Source organism: Diaporthe batatas (genome assembly GCF_019321695.1).
Source record: "Diaporthe batatas strain CRI 302-4 chromosome Unknown Contig00014, whole genome shotgun sequence".
Lineage (NCBI taxonomy): Eukaryota > Fungi > Ascomycota > Sordariomycetes > Diaporthales > Diaporthaceae > Diaporthe > Diaporthe batatas.
In genome coordinates, this window is record NW_025408561.1 from 719,588 (window position 1) to 741,816 (window position 22,229).

The 22,229-nt window shown below is 42.0% G+C and overlaps 5 protein-coding genes across 5 annotated transcripts; 3 read left to right on the top strand and 2 right to left on the bottom strand.

Moving 5' to 3' along the window:
• Positions 1-108: 108 nt before the first annotated feature.
• Positions 109-902, bottom strand: KVR01_010986 (uncharacterized protein; the record flags this gene model as incomplete). Its single annotated transcript, XM_044782246.1, has 3 exons — positions 109-537; positions 620-789; positions 860-902. The coding sequence occupies 3 exons, from the start codon at positions 900-902 to the stop codon at positions 109-111; spliced, it is 642 nt and encodes a 213-aa protein (XP_044640133.1).
• A 328-nt stretch (positions 903-1,230) lies between these two features.
• On the top strand, positions 1,231-3,330 carry KVR01_011108 (uncharacterized protein). The gene is made up of 3 exons (XM_044790289.1): positions 1,231-1,716; positions 1,787-2,349; positions 2,431-3,330. The coding sequence occupies exons 1-3, from the start codon at positions 1,670-1,672 to the stop codon at positions 2,937-2,939; spliced, it is 1,119 nt and encodes a 372-aa protein (XP_044640255.1). The 5' UTR covers positions 1,231-1,669; the 3' UTR covers positions 2,940-3,330.
• Positions 3,331-7,319: 3,989 nt separating this feature from the next.
• On the top strand, positions 7,320-12,918 carry KVR01_010980 (uncharacterized protein). Its single transcript, XM_044782531.1, has 9 exons — positions 7,320-8,661; positions 8,787-10,041; positions 10,149-10,280; positions 10,382-10,945; positions 11,034-11,116; positions 11,594-11,830; positions 11,879-12,095; positions 12,154-12,214; positions 12,322-12,918. Exons 1-9 carry the CDS (start codon positions 8,590-8,592, stop codon positions 12,377-12,379), a joined length of 2,679 nt encoding a protein of 892 aa, XP_044640127.1. The 5' UTR covers positions 7,320-8,589; the 3' UTR covers positions 12,380-12,918.
• Positions 12,919-16,739: 3,821 nt separating this feature from the next.
• KVR01_010803 (uncharacterized protein) lies at positions 16,740-18,407 on the bottom strand. The gene is made up of 4 exons (XM_044791132.1): positions 17,836-18,407; positions 17,666-17,761; positions 17,283-17,453; positions 16,740-17,236 (listed from the first exon to the last, which is right to left on the bottom strand). The coding sequence occupies exons 1-4, from the start codon at positions 17,891-17,893 to the stop codon at positions 16,824-16,826; spliced, it is 738 nt and encodes a 245-aa protein (XP_044639950.1). The 5' UTR covers positions 17,894-18,407; the 3' UTR covers positions 16,740-16,823.
• A 1,395-nt stretch (positions 18,408-19,802) lies between these two features.
• KVR01_010977 (uncharacterized protein) lies at positions 19,803-22,161 on the top strand. The gene has a single exon (XM_044781259.1). The coding sequence runs from the start codon at positions 20,221-20,223 to the stop codon at positions 21,913-21,915; it is 1,695 nt and encodes a 564-aa protein (XP_044640124.1). The 5' UTR covers positions 19,803-20,220; the 3' UTR covers positions 21,916-22,161.
• The last annotated feature ends 68 nt before the right edge of the window (positions 22,162-22,229 follow it).

Sequence of the window (22,229 nt, forward strand, 5' to 3'; positions counted from 1 at the left end):
ATTCGAGACCCTGGCCCCAGCCCCTTGGTATGGATATGGACATTGGCCACACTACCGGGGACTTGGCTGGTAACAGAGCTTTCAAGGCTTCAGACGTCAAGCCTGGTCTTAAGGCTGATGCTGAGGCTGAGCAGAATCAAGCTTCTTAAACTGGGCCCAGTCATCGGCATGAGGAAATGGAGATTGTGGCACAGGGACCCCCAAGAATCCACACAGAGGTGCCCACCCGTCCGGAGGGCTCCATTCTAAGAATCTCCGACCCTTCCCCAGCCTCCGTACCATGTCATTGTGTCTTCTGAAGTAGTCACGCCCATTAGTGGCGAAGTCATTGCTCCAACACAGGGTATGGTACTTGGTGGAAAGTGCTGCCATAGGCGATGGGCTACCAGGTAACACATTCGTATGATAGTGGATGAGGGTCGACATCATAGAAGCGTACCAGGCATCCTCAGGCCTTGTCGAGAGGATGATGGCCGCCTCTGGGTACGCGTCTACCAGCTGCTGGGGTAAAATGGCGGCTGGGAAGTCGGCAGCTCCCTAGACGCGCCTCGTTAGCATCGATCTAGTGCACAGTAGTGTGATTTATCTCGATTGTGAACCACACGCTCGGGACGCTTACTTGGAAGCCAGCTAGAATTTTCTCGAAGTCATCCCGGCCCCAAGCGGGCCCTTTCCCCTCAAGATTGTCCTCAAGCGCGCGTATCCACAGGTGCTGGTGCTTGTTCTTGCCCACCTCACGCATGTGGTAGACGTCCGGAATGCCGAGCTGGGACAATGCCTCTGCAAGTGCTTGATGGGCCCACTCATTAGCAATTTTTGGCAACTTATAGTGCCAAACCGTGTCGAGTAGAAAACACACATTGGGTGCCTGTCCGGGGAGGACCAAGCACGAGTACCTGCATATTGACCGGTGCGGAGTATTCACTGCCCAATTGAAATCCGATGGAACACTGACACACGCGAGATTGTAGCATGAAGAGAGGGAATATTGTGGACAAGGAGGTGGCTGATGAGCCCTCCAAGCACCTGGCCATATATGAGTCTCATCCTCGAACGCGTATTTACAGTCGTCTCGCGACAAGCCGGGACGCCGGGGAGACGCGGGATCCCCCATCTTACACCTTCTCGACATGGAATCGGACACACCATGTGGTTGGCCGAGTGTGCAATGTTCCAAGGTTGCCAAGATGCCTGACAACCTGCCCTAGGTACCCAGGTAGGTACCTACCTAGGTCCTTAAGGAGGTGAACAATGATGAAATTCAAGCCTCGTCCGTCATCTCTACATACACGTCTGGAGAAACTAAACGACACTAGACCCGCGGGTTGAAGCGATGGAATTCGCGAGACCGGCCACGGCTTGAACACTCCTAACCCTTGCTTCCTAGACATCCCTCCTGGTGTCTCCCAAACAGGAAACTCCGGCCGGATCGAACCTCGATCTTCACAAGCTGCCCCGTGAGGGGCAACAACAGTCGGCGCTACCACGTCGGCCTCTAGCCCAGTATCACGACCTCTGAACTTGTATATTAAGGGCTTTCAGCTCTTATTAGCCGCCAAGATGGGCACCTCCCGTCGCTGCGGGATATCTTGACGTCACTCTGAACCTCTACACTGCCATCGCCGCAATCATCTGACCTCTAGTAGCTTAAGCTACTAACTCGCATAACATGGCCGACAGCGACAGCGTCTTCAATATCTCTATTGTTGGCTATGGGTAAGTAACGCCGACTCTATGGAGGGGTGTGGGAGACGAGAATGCTGCTGACCGGAGACTGACACGACAGACTCTCAGCCAAGGTCTTCCATATTCCTTTCGTGCTCGCAACAAAAGGATTGCGGTTGCACTCCATTGTCCAGAGAAAGCCCTCGGAAGGCAACTCCGCGCCCAGCGACCACCCGGAGGCCAAGCATTACACCTCGTTTGACCAGGCCCTACAAGATTCGGATATCGACATCATAGTCCTGTCCACCCCGCCGAACACCCACTTCGACCAGACCAAGCGAGCCATCGAAGCTGGAAAGCACGTCCTCACCGAGAAACCATTCGTCCCGACCTCAGCGGAAGCAGAGGAGCTGGTCAGACTGGCAAAAGAGAAGGGCAAGCTGCTATGCGTCTACCAGAACAGGCGCTGGGACGCCGACTTCCTGACCGTACAACACCTCTTGCAGGAGGGTAAACTCGGCCGAATCTACGAGTTTGAAACTCACTTCGACCGCTACAGGCCCGACGGCCCAAGATCGTGGAAAAGCACACTGACTATGGCCGACGGTAACGGCCCCATCTTTGATCTGGGCACCCACCTGCTCGATCAGGTCTTCGTACTCTTCGGCAAGCCGACTGCAGCCTGTCAGTACTATTCTTCTCCTGTGCTATTTCAACTGTAGGCTCTGTAGCAACTTGCAACTTGCGGTGGCTAACACATACCAGACGGCAAGTTCATGAACCAGCGCGAGGGCAGGCTCGTCTCCGGAGCCAATGGCCCAGAAGATGAGCCTGACAGTATCCACGCCACCCTCACCTATGCCGACAAGGGCTTGCTCGTGCACATGCGAATAGGGGTGCTCAGCGCCGAAAGCAAGCAGCCGCGGTTCTGGGTGCGCGGCTCCAAGGGCAGCTACCACAAGACAGGACTTGATCCTCAAGAGCCTCAGCTCATCGGCGGCATGAAGATCAGCGACAAGGGCTTCGGCGTCGATGGTGCTGCGTACAATGGTACCATCGACATGGTCCAGGAGGACGGCTCGGTCCAAGATTACACCTTCCCTAACATCGAACCTCAGACGTATCTGAGGTTTTACGAGCTTCTGGCAGCCGCTCTGGCATCTGGGAAGCAGGAAGATCTACCTGTCCCAGCCCAGGAGGCGGCAGAAGTGCTGAAGATTGTAGAGGCCATCAAGGAAAGTGCCCGCTCTGGGAAAGAGATCCCCGTGGCTTGAAAGTCACTGCTGGAACTCCTTGGAAGAAGGACCGGATGGCCTTGAATGTATGCTCACCTATGCAAATGTGCAAGAGGTTGACTTGGTTCACATATCTGCAGCCCTGGAATGCTTGTAGACTGGTTTTGATAGGGGGTGGCACTACTCAAATGGAAAGCCGGTCGCCACCGACCTGAGATTGTGAGGACCGGAAATGCTGCACAAGTCCGAAGGCTTTCTTTCTTAGCATATCATAAACATGACGAGAGGACGCCATGAGGGTGACTGATTAAACGCTAACTTAGAAGCTTGAGTTGCAGGCAGTAACATCATGTGGCTCTCTATTAAATTCATATAAAGTTAAATCCTTTTAGCTATATAGTAGGGATATAATAATAAATATATAATAAAGACACTCCTTATATACTATAAGACCGGGCAGCTCTTAACCTATTTATATCACTAGGTTTATAGTAGTTATAATAGTCCTTTATTAGGCTTAATTAATAGGGAAGGTATTTATTTATATAGGCCCTTTAAATAACCCTTTAATAGTTAGTTATTAATAATTAACTATTTTTAATACTACTTTTTTTACCTTTATATATATAAATTTAATTAATATTAATTAATAGTTATAAAAGTAATTATAAATAGTTAAGTTAATAAAATAATTTATTATTTTATAATTAAATAGTTTAAAAGTAATTATATTAAGATTATTAGATTTTATTTAATTTATATAATTTATTTAATATAACTATTTTTAATTAATTAACTAATTAAAGTTAAATAACTCTTTTAAAAATTAACTTTTATATAATATTTTAATAATTATTAAATATAATATTTAAATAACTTTTAAATATTTAATATTTAATTTAATATTACTATTTAAAATTATTTTTATAAATATTTATTATATTTTATATAAATAAAAACTTTATTAAGATTTTAAATTTTTTATTTATTTTATTATTAAGCTTTTTTATATTTTAATAATACTTTAAACTTTATAAGTTAACTTTATTAAATATTAAACTTTTATTTATTTTTAATTAATAACTTTTAATATACTTATATATATTTTTAAATTAATATTATAATAAATAATCCTTTTATATTTTATTAATAAAATTTATTATATTTTAAAATTAATTATTTTTATTTTTAAAATAATATAATTTTATTAATATATTTAGTTTTATAATTATTACCTTTATTATTTTAATAATTATTTAATATAATCTTTTAAATTTTATTAAATTTTTAGTTTATTTAATATTATTATTTAATAAAATTTATAATAATATATTTATTTTAACTTTATAAAGGTATAAAATTATAATAAATATATAAATTAAATATTTTTAATAATATTTATAAATTTTCTTTATATTTTTATTTAATAATAATATAATAAAATAGTTTTTATATTTATTTTAATAATTTAAAAATTTTAAATTTAATTTATATTTAAAATATTTTATTTTTATAATAAAAAAGTTATTAATATAGTAGTTATAATAGTTCTTTATTAAGTTTAATTAATAAAGAAAATATTTATTTATATAAACCTTTTAAGTAACTTTTAATAATTAATTATTAATAATTAATTACTTTTAATACTATTTTTTATCTTTATATATATAAGTTTAATTAATAAAGTTAGAATTATTATTTAATCTTTTATAAAGTTTAATTTAATATTTATATTTATTTAATAAATATTTAATTTAAAAATATTAAAATAATATAAGTTATAAATATTTATATATTTTTCTAATTTTATTATTAAATTAAAAATAAATAATTAAAGTTTTTAAAAAATAAAATAAAACATATCTTTTAAAAATTAATTTAATTAAATTTATTATATAAATTTATTTATAATAACTTTACTGTGGTAGGCATGAAGGGGTGCAAGCAGTCGGTTAATTAGGTGCGCAGCTGGCCCGCAGCTGGCGGCCAGCTGCCAACCCCGCTAGGCGCCCCAGAGGGCGACCTACCTAAGGCTTCACCTTTGCAACAACTTTGTAGTTAGCTTTCCTAGCAACTAACCACTATATAATTTCAATATAACCTCATTGCCCTATAAGCTCTTCCACATTTATAATTATCTTTAATATTATTTATTATTAAAAGATACTTTTTTATATTAATATATTAAATTATATTTAATTAATTTATTAATAATTAAAGTTATTATAAATTATTTATTATTTATTTTAATATTAATAAATATTATTATATAAAAATATTAAATTTATTATATAATTTAAATTAATATAAATTAATTAAAATAAATAAAAATAAAACTATTATTTTTAAAAGTTTTAATTTTATTTAAATATATATTTATTTAATAAATTAAAAGATTATTAACTTTATAAATAAAATTATTTTAAAATAATTATTTAACTTATTATACTTTAATTTATTAAATTAAAATATAATAAAATAAAATAACTATATTTTATTATTTAAATTTATAATTTTAATAATTTTATTATAAATAAAAAAGAAATAATTATTAATAATTAAGTTTATATTATATAAAAATAAATTTTTATTTTAAAAAGATTATTAATATTTAAAATAATTAATATATTATTAAAAGTTAAAAATTATAAATTTAATTTAAAATATATTAAAATTTATAAGAATTTTAAATTTAAAGTTTATATTTATATTAATAAAGTATTTATAAAGTATTAAAAAAAGTTTAAATTAAATTTAATTTAATCATAATATAATAAAATAATTAATTAAAAACTAATTAAAAAATTATAATTATAAATCTTTTAACTTTATATTAAAAAAATAAGTAAATAAATTATAAACTTTTAATTTAAATATATTATTTATAAATATCTTATATAAGTAGTTTATAAGAGCTACTTTATACTTAAATATTACTAACTTATTTAAAAAGTAGGTTAATAGGAACGGGTAGAAGGGGGGGTCCACACGGGATATAGAAGAGACCGTGGAATTACCTCTCAGCCGTGTACATGTACAATAAAAATGGGGCCTGTTGGCTCTGAGTATCGATCAGACCATGCGGCAGGGCATCCGGGTGCTCAAGGCGAGACTGGGCGGTTGCTATCGGCCCCATCCGCCAAGTATACATTGCATGGACCACTATTGCGTTGGAAAGGACAGCTTTGTAAGCTGCGACTGGTGCAACAGGATAGACTGAATGGGTTCAAATTCATGCTGCGGATTCCTTCAAGCCAAGGAGTGTTGTAGAACGGGTTTGAGGTACCAAGTACTTGGTAAACTCGGCCCTCCGAGTCCACGATTCAGCCCAGCCGAGTCAGAGCCCTGGAGTCGGTGATGTGGCATTCACATTCAACCAACAGGTTGGCGACAAAATTACGGAATATCCCGTTAATGGACCAGGGGCCGGCTACTTCGCAGGCCGGCCTGGCCCACGAGGGCACAGGACTGGGCGTGTTCGACCACCTAACAAGCACACAGCACGAAGACGAGCAGCCCCCACAATTGGCCAGTTGGCTGCCCCATAGAGGCCAGAGCTCCCTGAGGTCAGGACGGCAGGACGGGGCCGTCTGCGACATGAGGTGTCACTCAACACGGCTCGGGGCTGTTTAGTACTTACCTGGGCCACGGTGCGCACTTGTCAACCTAGCAGCCTGGGCAGGGCTGACCGGTCGTCTAAAACGGCCTTTGTGAATTCTCCCTAAGGTACTTGAGTACATCTTTTTCAGGCGTCGCGCACAAACATGACGCATGTTGTCGTAGTGGAAGACACGCAGAACCTACTGACAAACTGAGCACGAATCTGCCGATAATAAGGACGCACTGGGCCGCTCCTAAAACATCATCAATGATGCATCAGGTGCTTCCGGCTCCCTCCCTACCTATTTAGGGGGTTAAGGGGTCCGAAGGGAGACGTGGGACACCCATGCCCCCTAGATCTTGTTGCATATTTAGCCCTGGAGGGGCGCCACTGAAGGATCTTTCCCCCTAATGAGCAGATCGACTGCTAGGAATGCCTTGTTCTTCCGTGGAGCGTCAATCATTGACGACCTGTGTAATCTCGTGTTTGGCAGAGCCTAGGTTTCAGCCTGGCTTGCTTCCTGGTGATTGACCGGTTATCCAGGGCCCTTGGTGTTCTCTTGTCGACCTTTCTAGTGTGACTGGGCGATTTTGAGGAAGCTCAAAAAACGGTCTTCGACCATTGGTAATACTGAGGGGGTTGCTGGAGGAGGCTTGCCCTGAGTCCATGGGTGAGCTCTAGTAGTTGAGCAACCCGGCCCCTGGCCTGCCCCATTCTGAGGTTATAGGCTCGGGGGCTGGCACTTGCTTTGGAGTACCAATGGGTCTCATTCACTGAGGCCTTATTAAAAGATGCTTCACATGCCCAGTTGGCCTCGGCCAGTGCCTCCATCTCTTGGGACCACACGAGTAATCTCGTGGCCAGAGACGCTCCAATGAAGACAAGGTGCTTTCAATCACGCCACATCCTTATCACCATTCCATCAGGCTTCTCTTGGATATATTGAAAGGCGAGTCTGCCTCACAAGCAGCAGAGCCGAGGTGCACTGAAGCTACCATGCCCTACCCTCCTTGTCATTGGCATTGAGCCGTCGGGTGTCTGCCCAAGTACTGACCACTATAGAGCCTGCCATGCGCAATGGGACAGGTCGTTTTTAATCAGCTTGTTTGCTCCAATGCCGAAACGATCGGGGCATCAGGTGCTTTCCCAATGACCATCTACCACACCTGCTGAATACGTCCAGTTGCACCTAGGTACCATTGGTATTCTCATTTGATCTGCGGCATTCCGAGATGCGACGTCCCGTTGATCGGACCTGGACAGTGGCTGCTGCGCGCTGCACTCTGCCGCCAGCCGTCTTTTCACCTCCCAACACCCTCGCAGCTCATATCGTTGTTGAACCCGCTTCCTTTTGGGTTGGCAGCCGACAACCAATCAGCCACGACGATGGCCATGACCTCACAGGCGCTTCTTCCTGCATCTGTCACGAGAGAGTCCTGGCTGCAGGAACCAATGTTTGCCCGTGCATTTGACAGCTGGCTCTGGGCCTGTTCACTCGGGTGGGGTGTGTTCAATAACCTTGGAAGTTCCGTCTCCGCGTCCAAGGTTCTCCCCCCACAGTCTCCAGGCTGTTCGTCCTTTCAACAACATTGTACTCCATCGACTATACACCTAGAACGAAACGACGCCCCTGGGAATTTTATGATCCTGATTGGTTGTAGGCGACAAACAATCTTGCCTCTCGATTCATAACCGGTCGGCCCTTGGTCACGGTTGCTTGCTGGGGTTGACTTGATGTCCAAGTGGTGACCGCCCGGACTGCTGGATGCGATATTCCATCTCATCCACTGCACGGCTCCCTTCCCCGGGCTTAGATCGCGTCGACCCGGTCAAATCTTGAATTTGATTATTGGTTGAAAGCCTCCAAGGAGACCGGTCAAGCTATCGTGCCGGGTTCAGTAGCCTGAGCTCAGTCGGTGACTCCAAGCATCGCGATTGGATACACAGGACCACCCGAGGGATGCTCTGCATCAGTCGGCTGTTGTACATTGGCTCTTCTCCTGGTCTGTCCTCGGCAACTTCCACGGTATCCCGTGACGCCCGGCGGTTGTGAAAGGCAGAACCAGACGTTCAGGTTGTGCAGTCCAGATGGAACGGCCCGGTCAAGATGAGTTCCGTTCTTATAAGACCAACAAGATGATTCCACTCTACAGACATGAGGTTTGTTCGATCCCATCGCTTCTACTTTGTTGTGTTCCTATCTGGTCGCACTACCTCCTCATCTATCTTTCTTTATCTGTCAATCACGTGACAAAAGATGAGTTGGCCGTTGACTGTCTTGATAGGCATTTGCTTCCGTTGGAACTAGTAATCCGACAAGCACGAGAGGACGCAAGAGAGACCGCTTCAGCCCAGAGAACGCCAACGTCCCAGCTGCTAAGCCGGTCGCGAAGAAGGCACGCACCCTAGCACACCGTTACCCCGGAGTCCACGTCGAGGTCTGGCACCAGTCCGAGTTGTCGGTGCAAACCAAGACAACAGCTGAATACGAGTTGGGACAGCAACTGCCTGTGCCCGCTCTCACACCAAGTTCAGGGCTATCATCCACACTAGGGACGTCCAGGTCATCCTTCATACCTATATGTAACGGGTGGCCCTCGTACCAAGTGACCTGTTTCGAGCCGGGCACGCAGGGTGCACAGGAATCAGTGTGCTTGCAGTCTTTTCCACCTGTGCTTGCAGCTCTCAGCTTCCCCACTTATTCTAGATTCGGTCAAAGCTCTTCTGACACGTCTTCGCTATCAACAGTATCGATTAACAGCAGTCCTCAGGCTGGACTCTTCGAGTCTCAAGTCTTCTTCGCTCCCAAGCAGACAGAAGGCTTTGACTTGCACACCGAGGCGTGCAACGATTTTCTTCCCACATGTCAAGATACAACCTCTGACCTCGCCGAGTACCCCCACTCAGGCCTTCCGTGTTTCCCTGAGCCAGTTCCTCACGACGTTGTGATGGGTGGCGGAGAGCGGTTTCCAATCTCACAACACGATGTGGCCTCCAACCCCGCACTTGTGTCGAAGCCAGAACAACAGCAACACACATTGTATCACGACCCTTGGCAGACGCAAGAACTAGGTGTTACTCCGATGCCGAATCTTCTGGCCTGGACTGATACAGAAATACCGGCTCAACACCCCTTTTCACAGAGGGCCTCCCATGTCGATACTCCTCCATCCCAACCTCTCCTCAGTCGGGAGGAAGACCGTTTCAATGACACTGCCCACGAGGACCAGATGAGCCACAATGATGGGTTGCCGTTGCGACTTTCGCGGTTTCAGGACTCGGGAGTCGAGGACGCTGGTGTTGGTGAAAAGATACTTGCCGTCTGTGAGAATAGCCAGGGCACATCCGAGTGCGCGTGTGCGGGACATTCTCCCAACAGTCCTTGTTCGTCATGCGCCAGCCCACAATCATGGGTTATGGTCACATATGAGTTGGTGAAGCCCTCCAAGGACGACAAACCCAAGAAACTACCCAAGCCAAGGAAACGTCTTGACCACAACGCCCGGGCACAGACCTCTCAAACAAGGGAGGTGGGAGCTTGTTCGTAACAATATTCTTTTTCATAACGGAACTCCGTCCAAAATTGCCTCGGAATGTACCAAGGCATCTCACTTTAGGACCCGTGGCAGGTGACTAACGCGTCCCAGGCGTCCGATGCAAGATACAACGAGTGAGATGTGTGCCCAATGGTGACGATCCTTGTGGACCTTGCGAAGCCTGCTCCCGGGTCGCCTTGAACCACTCACGAAAGGTGCTGCATCACATCGGCTGTCACAGATGTCTGTTCCCCTCCTTTCTAACACATCCTCGTCTTTCATGATTGGAGATAATCCATAATGCATCAGTTGAGGATCTGTAGCAGGTAATTGACACTTGCTAGACATATTGAGAGAGCTTGTCCTCTTCCGATCCTCAGGGTCGAGAGTCACCGATCGATGGCATAGTGCTCAGGTTCGCAACGTAATGACAGAGGGCAAGACATTTACAGTCAAGATTGAGCAGGACTTTGTGGGCCGTTCTTTTGAATGCCAAGTCCGTAAGGTATCCAACAACCCCAACAGCACCCACAAAGATAGGACCACACGCGACTGGTATAATGGAACCACTGTCAAACGCGAGGCCGTCTTGGAATATGCCCTTGTCGACGTCAATGAGACTATGATCCGCTACAAAGACTACATACGTGACAACGTCCTCGGGCACAACTACCCACCAGCAATTGCCAAGGTTGTGGAAGGTTATCGGAAGCCGGAGCAAGGGGTCGACACCACAATCGTTGCAGAAGTCTACGAAAAGGCTTGGGCTTACTTTTGCAGCCTTCCCAGCGAGGAAAAAACATGGGACTTCTATCAGCCTTGGCCTCGGGGAAACAAAAACGACAGTGAGAAGTTGGTTTCCGAGAAGGGGTTTCTTCTTGGCTTGTTTGAGTTACAGTTTGCGTTGAGTAAGTCTCTCGCCAACCCTCAGATCTTGCTTTACTTCTTAACTTCTCTACTACATCCAACTGTTGAATCCTTTTTGACTGCCCTCAGGACATTCGACTGGATGGTCTTGGCTTGGTGAAGGAGTCAATATCCCGAATGCCCGTCCATGTCAAGATTTTCCGCCGCTAAAGGTGAGCAGAGTTTTGTATACATTTCTGGCCCCCTTCAGGAGCAACCTTGAAATCTCTCCCAACTTTGGTTTGTACGTCCAAACACTTGTTGCGCTACTGGGTTCAAGATAGCCTGTCACGAGATGGGAAACAGAGACAAGGCAACTATCCTCAATACATCAATTTCAGTCAAGTCGGCGGTACCTTCTATGTAAGGGGAAAGGTTTGAGGGAGGAAGGCTCAGGTCCTAAGCTTGAAGTGGGTGGGCGAATGGGCGCACTGGATGACTAAGCAGGAAGCCAGTGGGATCCCAGTCACCCACGCTCACACACTCACACACTCTCACACTCACACACTCACACACTCACACACTCTCACACTCACACACTCACACACTCACACACTCACACACTCACACACTCACACACTCACACACTCAAACATTACAATAGGGTAGCCTATGGCGACGACTTCAATGGCTGACTCTGAGTGTCACAGGGACGAATCATGACACCACGAATGGTAGTGGGTCAACTTGACTGTATTCGGATTTCTTGTGTTCTGAAGCCACTGACGCGAGCAATTTTGCGGGTGATGATGTCGTGGGTTGGTGATCGACAATACAATCGCTGGATGAGTATTTTTTTTGCCACGTTTGTGCTCCTTAGCGAGCTTTCCAAAATCACTGAAGATGCCTACCTACACGGCTGGTATGATAAGGATATCAAAGGTGATGTAAGTCCACTAGTCTCCCCGTCGCGGCCATGCTGACCTTCCATGTAGGGCCCCAAGCATGCTCACATCATCAGAGACGTCCATGAGTCTGCCAACATTCTGCTTGCACATTGGCACTATTACAGCTGCAGCACTGACCCGTTCGGACCCTTCGACAAGAAATACCCTCGGAGCAAAACACCATTGAGAGAGCTGACTCCTGATCAGCTCGTCATGGTCCAGAACCTCTGGAGTGGGCTACGGCAGTGGAAGGAGAGGCCCTGCGGTACGACTGTCCTTTCCCCGCCCTCCATCGCGAACCTGCGGCTGACCTGTGCTCGAAGACGATGAGTTGTACAAGAACACGAAAAACGAAAAGTGGTGGCAGAAATGGTGCCACAGTCTGTGAGTCCCGTCCCGCTTCAGCTGTCCCGTGGGTCTTGTTTGGAACGTTCCCAACCTTGCAGTGGTCGGGTTTCGCAGCTACCTAGGTATTGACCAATTCTCCTCAGGTACTTCGTCGACCAGATGATTGACACGAGTTGGAAGCCGCGACAAGTCTTTGCTTGATAGAAAAATCTATATCAGCTCAGGCTGAATGATAGTGTGTGTCGAAAAATGGGGCATCACAGCGCGCGTACCAATTTCTTTTTTCTTCCTTTTGGGCTTTTTGGTCAGTTCTCTGTCTCTCCGATTTGAGGTTTTGGAGCGTGAGTACGGTTGTGCGTCAGGAAAAGAACGCGAAAATGGTGCCAAATGACTTGCAAACCCAACATTGAAGTGGGGCGTCATGAAGTTTACGAATTTTCACGAAGTCTACGAGGCTATGGCACGTGGGGCAATCTTGATCGAGCCGACGGGATTGGGAGGTGCCTGAATGGCTAGATACATGCCGAAAGCCCTCAACTTTGGAACTCGCGCTGCAAGTTCTGTAGACCTTTCCACGAAACGAATTCGATTCATCGAAAGCAAGTGTTCTGTCACAAAATGAGGCCCTAGTGAAGCGGTGGAGCTCCTGAAGTCTCTATAGAGTCCAAGTGTGCATAGTCTAGTTGAGGAGACTTGAGCACTTGGCCTAAAAATCAATAGTGGATAAGCTTAAAGAACAAGTGGATAGTTCTGTACAAACTGTCACTCCGAATCGTATACACAAACAGATCATCAAACTCTAAGTCTGACCGCCCTGAGCTTTGCAGCACAAGTGGGACCAACTTTTCTGCTCCCACACCAGCAACCTTGGAAGACTAGCCTCGAACCACGTGATGGAACTGCCTTAAGGTAAGGGAACTTGTAGGCCCGTTTTATCCTATGAAAATAGGGACAACAGGTGACTTTATATAATAACTTTAAGGTATTAAAAGCGCTTAAAACCTAGTGCTTAAAAATATATCTAAAATCTATATATATATAGTTAGGGTTATATATTATAGGGTATTTTAATTTACTTAAAGTAAATTTTTTTTAAGTTAATTAATTTTTTTTTATTTTTATTAAAATTATTAAATCTTATTATATAAATAATAAAAGTATATTAATTTTATTATTAATTATTTTTATTTATTATATAATTATTAAATATTTAATAAAATAATAATTTTATTTTAAAATAATTTTATATTATATATTAATTAATATATTTATTTTATTATATAATTTTATTTTATTTTATATATATTTAAAATATATATAATATTTTATATAATAATAAATATTTTATATTTAATATTTTAAAATATAATATTAATAATAATAATTATAATATTATAATTATTTATAATTTTAAATTTATAATATATAAATAAAATTAAAAATATTATTTTAATAATAATATTAATTAAAATTATAAATAAAATAATTTATAATTTAATTATTATAAAAATATTATATAATAAAATAAAATTTAAAAATAATTATTATAATTATATTATAATTATATTAAAAATTAATTAAAATTATTTTATTAATTTTATTATTAAATTAAAATAAATAATTAAAGTTTTAAAAATAAAATATAATATATTTTTAAAAATTAATTTAATTAAATTTATTATATAAAATCTTTTATAATAATTTTATAATTTATATTTATAATATTATTTATTATTAAAAATATTTTTATATTAATATATTAAATTATATTTAATTAATTTAAATTAATATTATTAATTTATTAAAAATTAAAATTATTATAAATTATAAATTAATTTAATATTAATAAATATTATATATAAATATTAAATTTATTATATAATTTAAATTTTTAAATTAATTAAAATAAATAAAAATAAAATTATTATTCTTTTAATTAAAGTTTTAACTTTATTTAAATAAATATTTATTTATTAATTTTATAAATAAAATTATTTAAAAGTAATTATTTAATTTATTATATTATTAAATTAAAATATAATTTTTAAATAAAATAATTATATTTTATTATTTAAGTGTGGGAATAGTGGGCTATAGTGGATTAGTTATTATAAGTAGAATTAGTGGGTTTATGCTTATATATAGACTAGCTAGCTTAGTTAGTAGGTTTGGCTAACCTAATTAGATGCTTTGTTGCTTAGTTAGATAAACCTTCTAATTAATATTAAAATATATTATTTTAACTATTTTTTATATGTAAATTAAGTTAACTAATATTAATTAGTTGCTAACTAGCTTTTAATAGTAAGGTTAAAGAGATAGTTAATTGCTTTAAAGTAGTTGGATTTTTTATAAGTCTTTATTATTAAAATAATTATATTAAGGTTATAAAGCTTTTAAAGCTTAGGTATTAATTAGTTATTAAAAAGAAGATTTTTCTCTTTTTTTTTCTTTTTTGTGATTGTACCCTTTATTGAAGAACCTTATAAAGCTATTAATTTAATAAAAACTTAGCTAGGTGTAAATGGAGTCCTTAAATTTCTTTATTATTTTATATATTTTATTATGTTTTAAGAAATTATAAATATTTTTAAAGATTTAAAATTTATTTATAAAGCTTTTTTTATTATTAAGCCTTTATTTATATTTTAATAGTGCTTTAAGGAGAATTATAAATATCTTTAAAGATTTAAGATTTATTTTTTTTTTTTCCTTAATAATTAAGTAAGACGCCTTTATTGGCTAAGTTTATAAGTAATCTATTATTATAATAATTTTTTTTATAGTTTATAAAAAATATTTCTTTTATTAAGAAACTTATTAAGAAAGAAGATTTTATATAATAGTTTAAGGTAATAAATAAATAAGTAAGTAGAAGTCTCTTTTATAATAACCTTTTAAGTATTATTTAAGAGACCTTTAAATATAAATAATAATTTTATAGGTTAAATAACTAACTATATAGATAAGGTGGTAGTATATTTACTATATAAAAACTATATTTGGTATAACTTAACTAAATAATTGATTAAATAACTTTTTATTTAAATAACTAATTGTAATTAAGCCCCTATTTAAGTAATTATTAAAGTAAGCCTTACTTTTTAATAGCTATTAAGTAGCTATTAAATAGCTTAATGGTTTAATTAATTATATAAATTAGAAGGGAAGAAAAAGAAGAAACTATTAGAAGGACTAACTAGTTAGGTGTGGTTATAGTTGGTAACTATTTAGTAGATGGCCTGGTAAGTAATTGGTTAATTAGTAATTTAGATTTAATTTTACTTATTAAAATAATTTAAATTTAAGTAATTTAGGTGATTTATAAAATGTTAATTTAAAGTATTTTTATGGTGCTTAAATTAAGTAAATTATAATTATATGTTTAGTGGTAATTTTAAGTAATTGGAGTAATTTAGTTGGAAACTACTTTGTTAGTAAATAAAGCTTTTTAATTGGCTAGAAGGAAGATTTTAAAAGACTAAAAAGGTGTTAGTGTGGGAATAGTAGGCTGTAGTGGATTAGCTATTATAAGTAGGATTAGTGGGTTTGTGCTTATATATGGACTAGCTAGCTTAGTTAGTAGGTTTAGCTAACCTAATTAGGCACTTTACCGCTTAGTTAGGTAGACCTTCTAACTAATACTAAGATATACTACTTTAACTACTTCTTATATGTAAGTTAAGCTAACTGATATAAATTTATAATTTTAATAATTTATAAATAAAAGAAAAAATAATTATTAATAATTAAGTTTATAATTATATAAAAATAAAGTTTTATTTTAAAAAAAAAGTTATTAATATTTAAAATAATTAATATATTTTTAAAAGAATTAAAGAATTATAAGTGTAATTTAAAGAAAATTAAAATTTATAAAAATTTTAAATTTAAATTTTAAGGTTTTAATTTAATATTTATATTTATAAAAATAAAAGTATTTATATAATTTAAAAGATTTAAATTAAATTAAATTAAATTATAATAAAAAATTAATTAAATAAAAGTTAATTAAAAATTATAATTATAAATCTTTTAATCTTATATTAAAAGAATTTATATTTATATATAATTTAAATTATATAATAATTTTATATATAATATTTAATAATATTAAAATTAATTTAAATTAATATAATTTAATATATTAATATAAAATAATATTTTTAAATAATAAAAATATTATACATATAAATTATAAAATTATTATAAAAGTTTTATATAATAAATTTAATTAAATTAATTTTTAAAAATATATTTTATTTTATTTTTTTAAAACTTTAATTATTTATTTTTAATTTAATAATAAAATTAAAAAAATATAAATAATTTATAATTAATAAATTTTATAAAAAATTATTATTTTTTTTAATTTAATATAAAATAATTAATATAATTTTTTTATTAAATTAAATAAATATAAAATATTAATAATAAAATAATAAATTATTATATTTAAAATTTATATTTTAATTCATTTTTTATTTAATAAAAATATATAAATATTATTAAGTTTTAATTATTATAGAATTTTAATACTCTTTATATTAAGGGTGTAGGGGGGTAGGGAAGGCCTGCCCCCTGGGTAGGTAGTTCGCCTTGGAGTGGATGGACCTGGCTGGGAGCTCGTCATCGTAAGGGACCCCTAGGACGGTTTGGAATGGGAAGCTTGTCGATCCCACCCAGCAGGCCTGTAAATCGTGACCATCCTGTCGATGTCAGCAGCCAGCCCGTCAAGGCTACCAAGACACATCAGAATCTTTGACAGCAGGGCCTTCTCTTCGGCCATCGGTGACAGCGTCTGGTGGGCTCTCTTCACAAAGGTCTTGGCTCGCTCGTGGCGGATGCTCCAAACCCGCGGGAAGAATTCCTCGATCTCCTTGTCCGATATATTGTCCAAGCTGCCGCCTCGGCTGTCACGCTTCTCTCGTAGCATGTTGACGAGAGACGCAGCGGACTCGATGGCGTTATTGCCTCCCTGCACGCCGATAGGATTTGGTTTGTGGGCGGCGCCGCCTAGGAAAAAGACGCGGCGGAAGTGCCATTTCTCCATGACATCTTCGTTCAATGGCGTCAGAGTTGACGAGATGCGCCTTTCATAGACCTGGTCGAATGATATTCCCGGGTGATGTGGCGGTGCTCAAGTGAGCGTTGGCCTTGATGAACAGGGCCTCATCCTCTTTCATATCCTTCGGGATGGACTTGCCATACTTCGTCTCGGGCAGTCGGTTGAAGAAGAACCAGTACAGCAGGCTGTCAGGGCCGGATATAGCATCTGCGAGGCTCCAGCCGATTGAGCCATGTCAAAGTGTCCATAGTTCCGATTTGGTAGGCCTTTTTCAATGCCGAACTGCACTTATAGTAGCAGGGGATCCTGTCGAGTTCCTTTGGGTCAAGATAATCAGGTTAATCTCGCTGGCAGGGCGGAACATTTCTGCCCTGACAATGCTCAAGCTGTATATCCCGTCGGCGCGGCGACTATGCTACCTTTGAAAATGTAGCCGTCGTTGGTGAGAACCTTGACGCCGCCGGGAACGAGCTTGACCTGCGAGCTTGACCTGGGAAACGGTCCGATGGCCCAGCCTGAAGGCAAAGCATTAGCGATCTAGTAGGAAGCAGATAAAGAAATGCAGAGAGTTCCTAGATCTTTTACTTGCCTCTGTTCGAGGTGAGGCATGACATCTGTCGATTCTGAATCGTTTTTCGTTTTGCCATTCATCAGCAATGTGCATGTCGCTGGGACTCAGGCAATGCCTTGATGTCTTGATAGCATCCGATCTGGTCAAAAATGCGCAGACCGTTTGGACAGAGGCCCATACTTGCGCTAACGTCAGGAGCGATATTTGCATGTGGTTCAAGCGAGACATAGTCAATGCCGAATTTCTCGAGGATGGCTGCCAATGCGAGGCCGGCAATACCGCCCCCGGCAATGATGATTTTGAATGCCTTGCCTTGCGCCCTGACAGATTGGATTTCGGGGGTGCGGCCGAATTTGGACAAGCCCAGAGATGTCGGAGCTAGCTGTGAAAGAGGAATGAACAGAGGTAAGAACAGAAATGGAGATCGCATGGGAACGGGCTCATCAGATGGAATGAATGAGGTGCCTCGAGTGATCGATCTGAAAACGTCCTGAAAACATACTGAAAACACGCTGCTCGATGACGGTGAACTTATGAGTGAAGCTTCGTGATGCCCACCGAGTTGCTACTGGCCTCGGCGCTCAGACTACGGACGAGCCCCCGAGTGGGGAGGGGGTAGACGGGCGGCACGGGCGATCGGGACAAGCTCAGCTTGGAGCCAGGGGCCTCTGGAGATCCGGGGCTACTCCCGATTTGAGGCCCGACAAAAAAGACGGCAAGCCCCAGGCGGCAGACAGCCTTTGAAGGGAACTGACCGTGAGTATATAGATATCTAGATGGCACAACATGTAGTGCCCACCTGAGCACAGAGCTATAGACATGGACAATGACGACGCTACATGTCGTCACCGGCAACAAGGCTCAAGGAGGTCATTAGAAAACTCATCTGTTTGGGATGGGACATAGAAGTTTACTTGGTTTACCGGGACCGGGCCACCGCAGCACGGAGTACGGAGCACCATGTAGAGCAATCAGAAATCGTGTATTAACCAGGGCTCCTGAGGACTCACAAGAGTATTTCATTACACTGGCAGTATGTGACTGGCTTACAGGTTTTCTGGTGGTCAAATTTTTGACTCCCAAAACACACGAGATTTGCAAATCCCTGCGGCCCAGACAAGCTATTGACCTGCCCTGCCTGGCCTTGAAATGGTTCTCCAACATGACCGGTTCGTCAGCATGGGCGATGACATAACCGTGTAGAGCAGGAGAATGAACGAGTCAAGACGGGCCCGAAGGCTGGGGTGAGGCCATCCACAGCCATGGCCCCTTGTGGAAACAGCCAAGAGGGCGACGAGCAGGGAGTCTTCAGGCGCCAAGCAAGATGGGCGGAAGCCGAGGGGCTTGGGAGGCGAAGATGGCCGCTGATTGACCGAGCGAATAGCGACCAAGGCGAGGACATAGCCAGTCACCCAGTCACTCACTCAACCACCGAGGTTCGTGCCACGCCGCCCGGCCGCCCGCCCGTCTAGGACTGTGTAAGTATGTAAGTCAGTAAATAACAAGTACTTCGATGGTCTGCACATCTGGAAGATCAGCCCCCACCTGGTCTCCAGGCATCTGGCCATGACTGCCTGCCCAAAGAAGGTGAAAGCAAAAAAGGGCGAGAGAAGAGAAAAGAAGAAAACTGGATTGATTCAGGGTTCCAGGCTGGAGCCCAGTAGGGGGGCCACCCACGGGGCCACCTACCACTACACGCTGCTGCCCATAGGTGCAATGCTGGAGGAGGCGTGCCCAGGGTGGAGACGGGCAGGCCAGTTGACCGTTTTTCCTGGGTGCTCCGACCACTGGGATACCACTGTTGGAAAAAACGGGGATCAACGGGTCAAGGTTCTACTGCCTACTCCACTTGTAGTATAGTAGGCTGGACAGAGAGGGCCACCGTGCTACGCAGTACTACCGTCTACACGCTCTAGTGTGGTCGGCCGACCCTAGCGGCCGACTTTATCTGCTTCCCCGGACGGGCTTCTCTCGCTCTTCGCTGTCTTTGATCTTGACCTGACTAGTAGACCACAGTACGGGGACTACTTGGTGACCAGACCAGAACTAAAACTTGGTTTCTGTCCCATCAGTCTGGTACCACCCAGGAGGTACCAAGTATCTACACGCCATAGTCTGTTCGGCTGGTATTTTACTCTGCTGCCCCCCCCCAAATCACCTCCTCCGCCTCCATCTCCAACCTGCCTGCCTGCCTGCCTGCACGCACCTCACTCGTTGTCACCACCATTCACGACCGTTTCTGCCAACGTCGGCTCTCCCCAGCTGACGGCCAACAAACAACCCAGTTCAACTCAACTGGTACGAGCGGAATCCAACACAGCCGTTTGTTTGTCCATACGTCTGTCGCCAACCGCCGCCGCGCCGCCTCCCCCCTTCCTCCTTAACGAGGCGCTCCCCCGCCCCATGATGGCAGATGACCGTGATCGCAACCACGAGTTCGGCCACGACATCGATGTCGACAGCAACGACAGCTATGACGAGAGGACACAGGGCTGGGTGCTCGAGCTAGAGTCCATATACTCCCTCGGCGACCCTCCCAGCGCCCCGCCCTCCGAGTTTGGCGGCTGGCAAGACGACATTGTTCCTGCCGGTTCCATCAGCACCCGCGACGTGCGCCTTCCCGGCACCGCAGGCCGGCAGCACCAGTCCTCGCAGCCTCTGCCTGGTGCCGCCGAGTGTCTCGACTTCAAGAAGACTCGCAACGGCCGATTCAAGCCCAACAAGCAGACCAAGCTTCGAAACAGCCTGCTGGGCGCCGTCGGCTTCCTCGAGGCAGCCAACGCGTGTGATTTTGCGGCCAACGTGTGGAATCAGACCCCCGTGCCTCGCCATGTCCTTGTGCTCATGGGGCTGGGCGGTACTGCCGCCCTGGGCATGATCTACTTCTGTATCAAGGACGGGCGCCTGAGTCTCGCCAACCTCCGCGCTCTGAGGGAGGAGCGCCGCTACCTGAAAAACCAGCGCCCGCTGTATCTCGACAAACCCAACATGCTGCGCACGATCGACTGCTTCCTCGACATGAACACAAGGGAGAGCGGGACAGAGATGGTCGACCGCATCGGAAGCGACACACTACTGGGCATTTCCGCGTTCATGGTCGGTATCGGTACATATATGGCTATGGATGGGAACCATGACAGCGCCAACTATAGGGCGAGCAACCTCTTGACTGGGTATATCGGAAACACATTTCCCGCCATCTTCGGAGTAACAAACCTGCTGTGGTCCAGCTACGTCTTTGCGCGGGCCAGAAAGCAGCAGGCCGCAGCCCTCAACTACGTCAAGGGCTCGACTAGGATCTCGTCGATGCTCAAGAACCGCACGTCCAGCATCCAGTTCCATGCCGCCCTGAACGGCATCACGGGTATCGTCGCCGGTGTGGCTGCCTTGATAACGGCCACGCAATGGTGGGCCTATATCCTCCTCGTGCCCTGCATCATCACCTCAGGGACCGTCAACATATTCTGGCGCAAGCGGGTCGGCTACGAGCGGCCTTTTGTGCTAGGCCAGATATCGTCCATCGACGAGGATACCGTGTTTGAAGCCTTGAGATACGCAAACGACTGCCATAGAAGGGTACTGAGAGTCAAGGCGTCGGGGGAAAGCGACGCCTTCTCGTCGCTCGTGACGGACCCAAACTCGCTGATGTGCGCGCTCGACGTCATCCGGAAGAACAATTTGTTCGAGGACTTCTGTCTTCGGGTCCTTCGGGACAAGGACCTGTCAGGCAGGCTGTTCGGACATGCCGCTTTCGCCGCGAATTCGTCGGTGTACGGGCCCACGATAGACTGGCACAGTCTAGCCGAGACGCGGGACGAGGTGCTGATGAAGCTGCTCCTGCAGGTCGCAAAGGACCTGCTGAACCAGGACGCCGCAAACTGCTTCAAGTACCAGGAAAGGCATTTATTAGAAGTCCTTGGCTGCTATATGTGCAGAGGCGCACAATTTGGGAGGTCTAAAAAGGCCAAGGGCAGGAAACCGCCGTCGCAGCGCGTTCAGCAGACCAACGTGCATACCTATGCTGGGAGGCACGCCAACGACTGGCTTTTCGGGGGTTTCTCGCTCACCAAATCATTAAAGAAGGTGTTCCGAGGCTAAGTTTATATAAGGAGGGTATATATTGGCCATGTTAATCGTAATTATCGCACGGGCTCGGTAGCATTGTTGGAGTTTGTGGTGTTGTCTTGCACGGTTGGATTCGCAATCACAGCGTCGAGCGCATATCGCTTGTACCTACCCTGGTTTCTCTGACGGGAGAAAATGAGAGAGAGGGAGAGAGACGAGGTGAGGAACGAATTTTACGAGCCAGATAAAGGGTCAAATAAGACATTGTTTGTAGTCAAACCAAGCCAGCAACCCCTTGATAGTTGAAACAAACTCGACTGTATGGAATGGAGCCGGCCAGCCGCATT

Excerpts from the sequence above, each read along its gene's own strand:
- KVR01_011108 (XM_044790289.1), top strand. The coding sequence starts at position 1,670 with ATGGCCGACAGCGACAGCGTCTTCAATATCTCTATTGTTGGCTATGG. Across the intron at positions 1,717-1,786 it reads ATCTCTATTGTTGGCTATGG|ACTCTCAGCCAAGGTCTTCC; the intron begins GTAAGTAACGCC and ends CTGACACGACAG. Across the intron at positions 2,350-2,430 it reads CGGCAAGCCGACTGCAGCCT|ACGGCAAGTTCATGAACCAG; the intron begins GTCAGTACTATT and ends AACACATACCAG.
- KVR01_010977 (XM_044781259.1), top strand. The coding sequence starts at position 20,221 with ATGATGGCAGATGACCGTGATCGCAACCACGAGTTCGGCCACGACATC.
- KVR01_010980 (XM_044782531.1), top strand. The coding sequence starts at position 8,590 with ATGGAACGGCCCGGTCAAGATGAGTTCCGTTCTTATAAGACCAACAAG. Across the intron at positions 10,281-10,381 it reads TCACATCGGCTGTCACAGAT|ACATATTGAGAGAGCTTGTC; the intron begins GTCTGTTCCCCT and ends GACACTTGCTAG. Across the intron at positions 11,831-11,878 it reads ATAAGGATATCAAAGGTGAT|GGCCCCAAGCATGCTCACAT; the intron begins GTAAGTCCACTA and ends CCTTCCATGTAG.
- KVR01_010803 (XM_044791132.1), bottom strand. The coding sequence starts at position 17,893 with ATGGCAAAACGAAAAACGATTCAGAATCGACAGATGTCATGCCTCACC. Across the intron at positions 17,762-17,835 it reads ATGCCTCACCTCGAACAGAG|GCTGGGCCATCGGACCGTTT; the intron begins GCAAGTAAAAGA and ends CTTTGCCTTCAG. Across the intron at positions 17,454-17,665 it reads CGACGGCTACATTTTCAAAG|ATGCTATATCCGGCCCTGAC; the intron begins GTAGCATAGTCG and ends GGAGCCTCGCAG.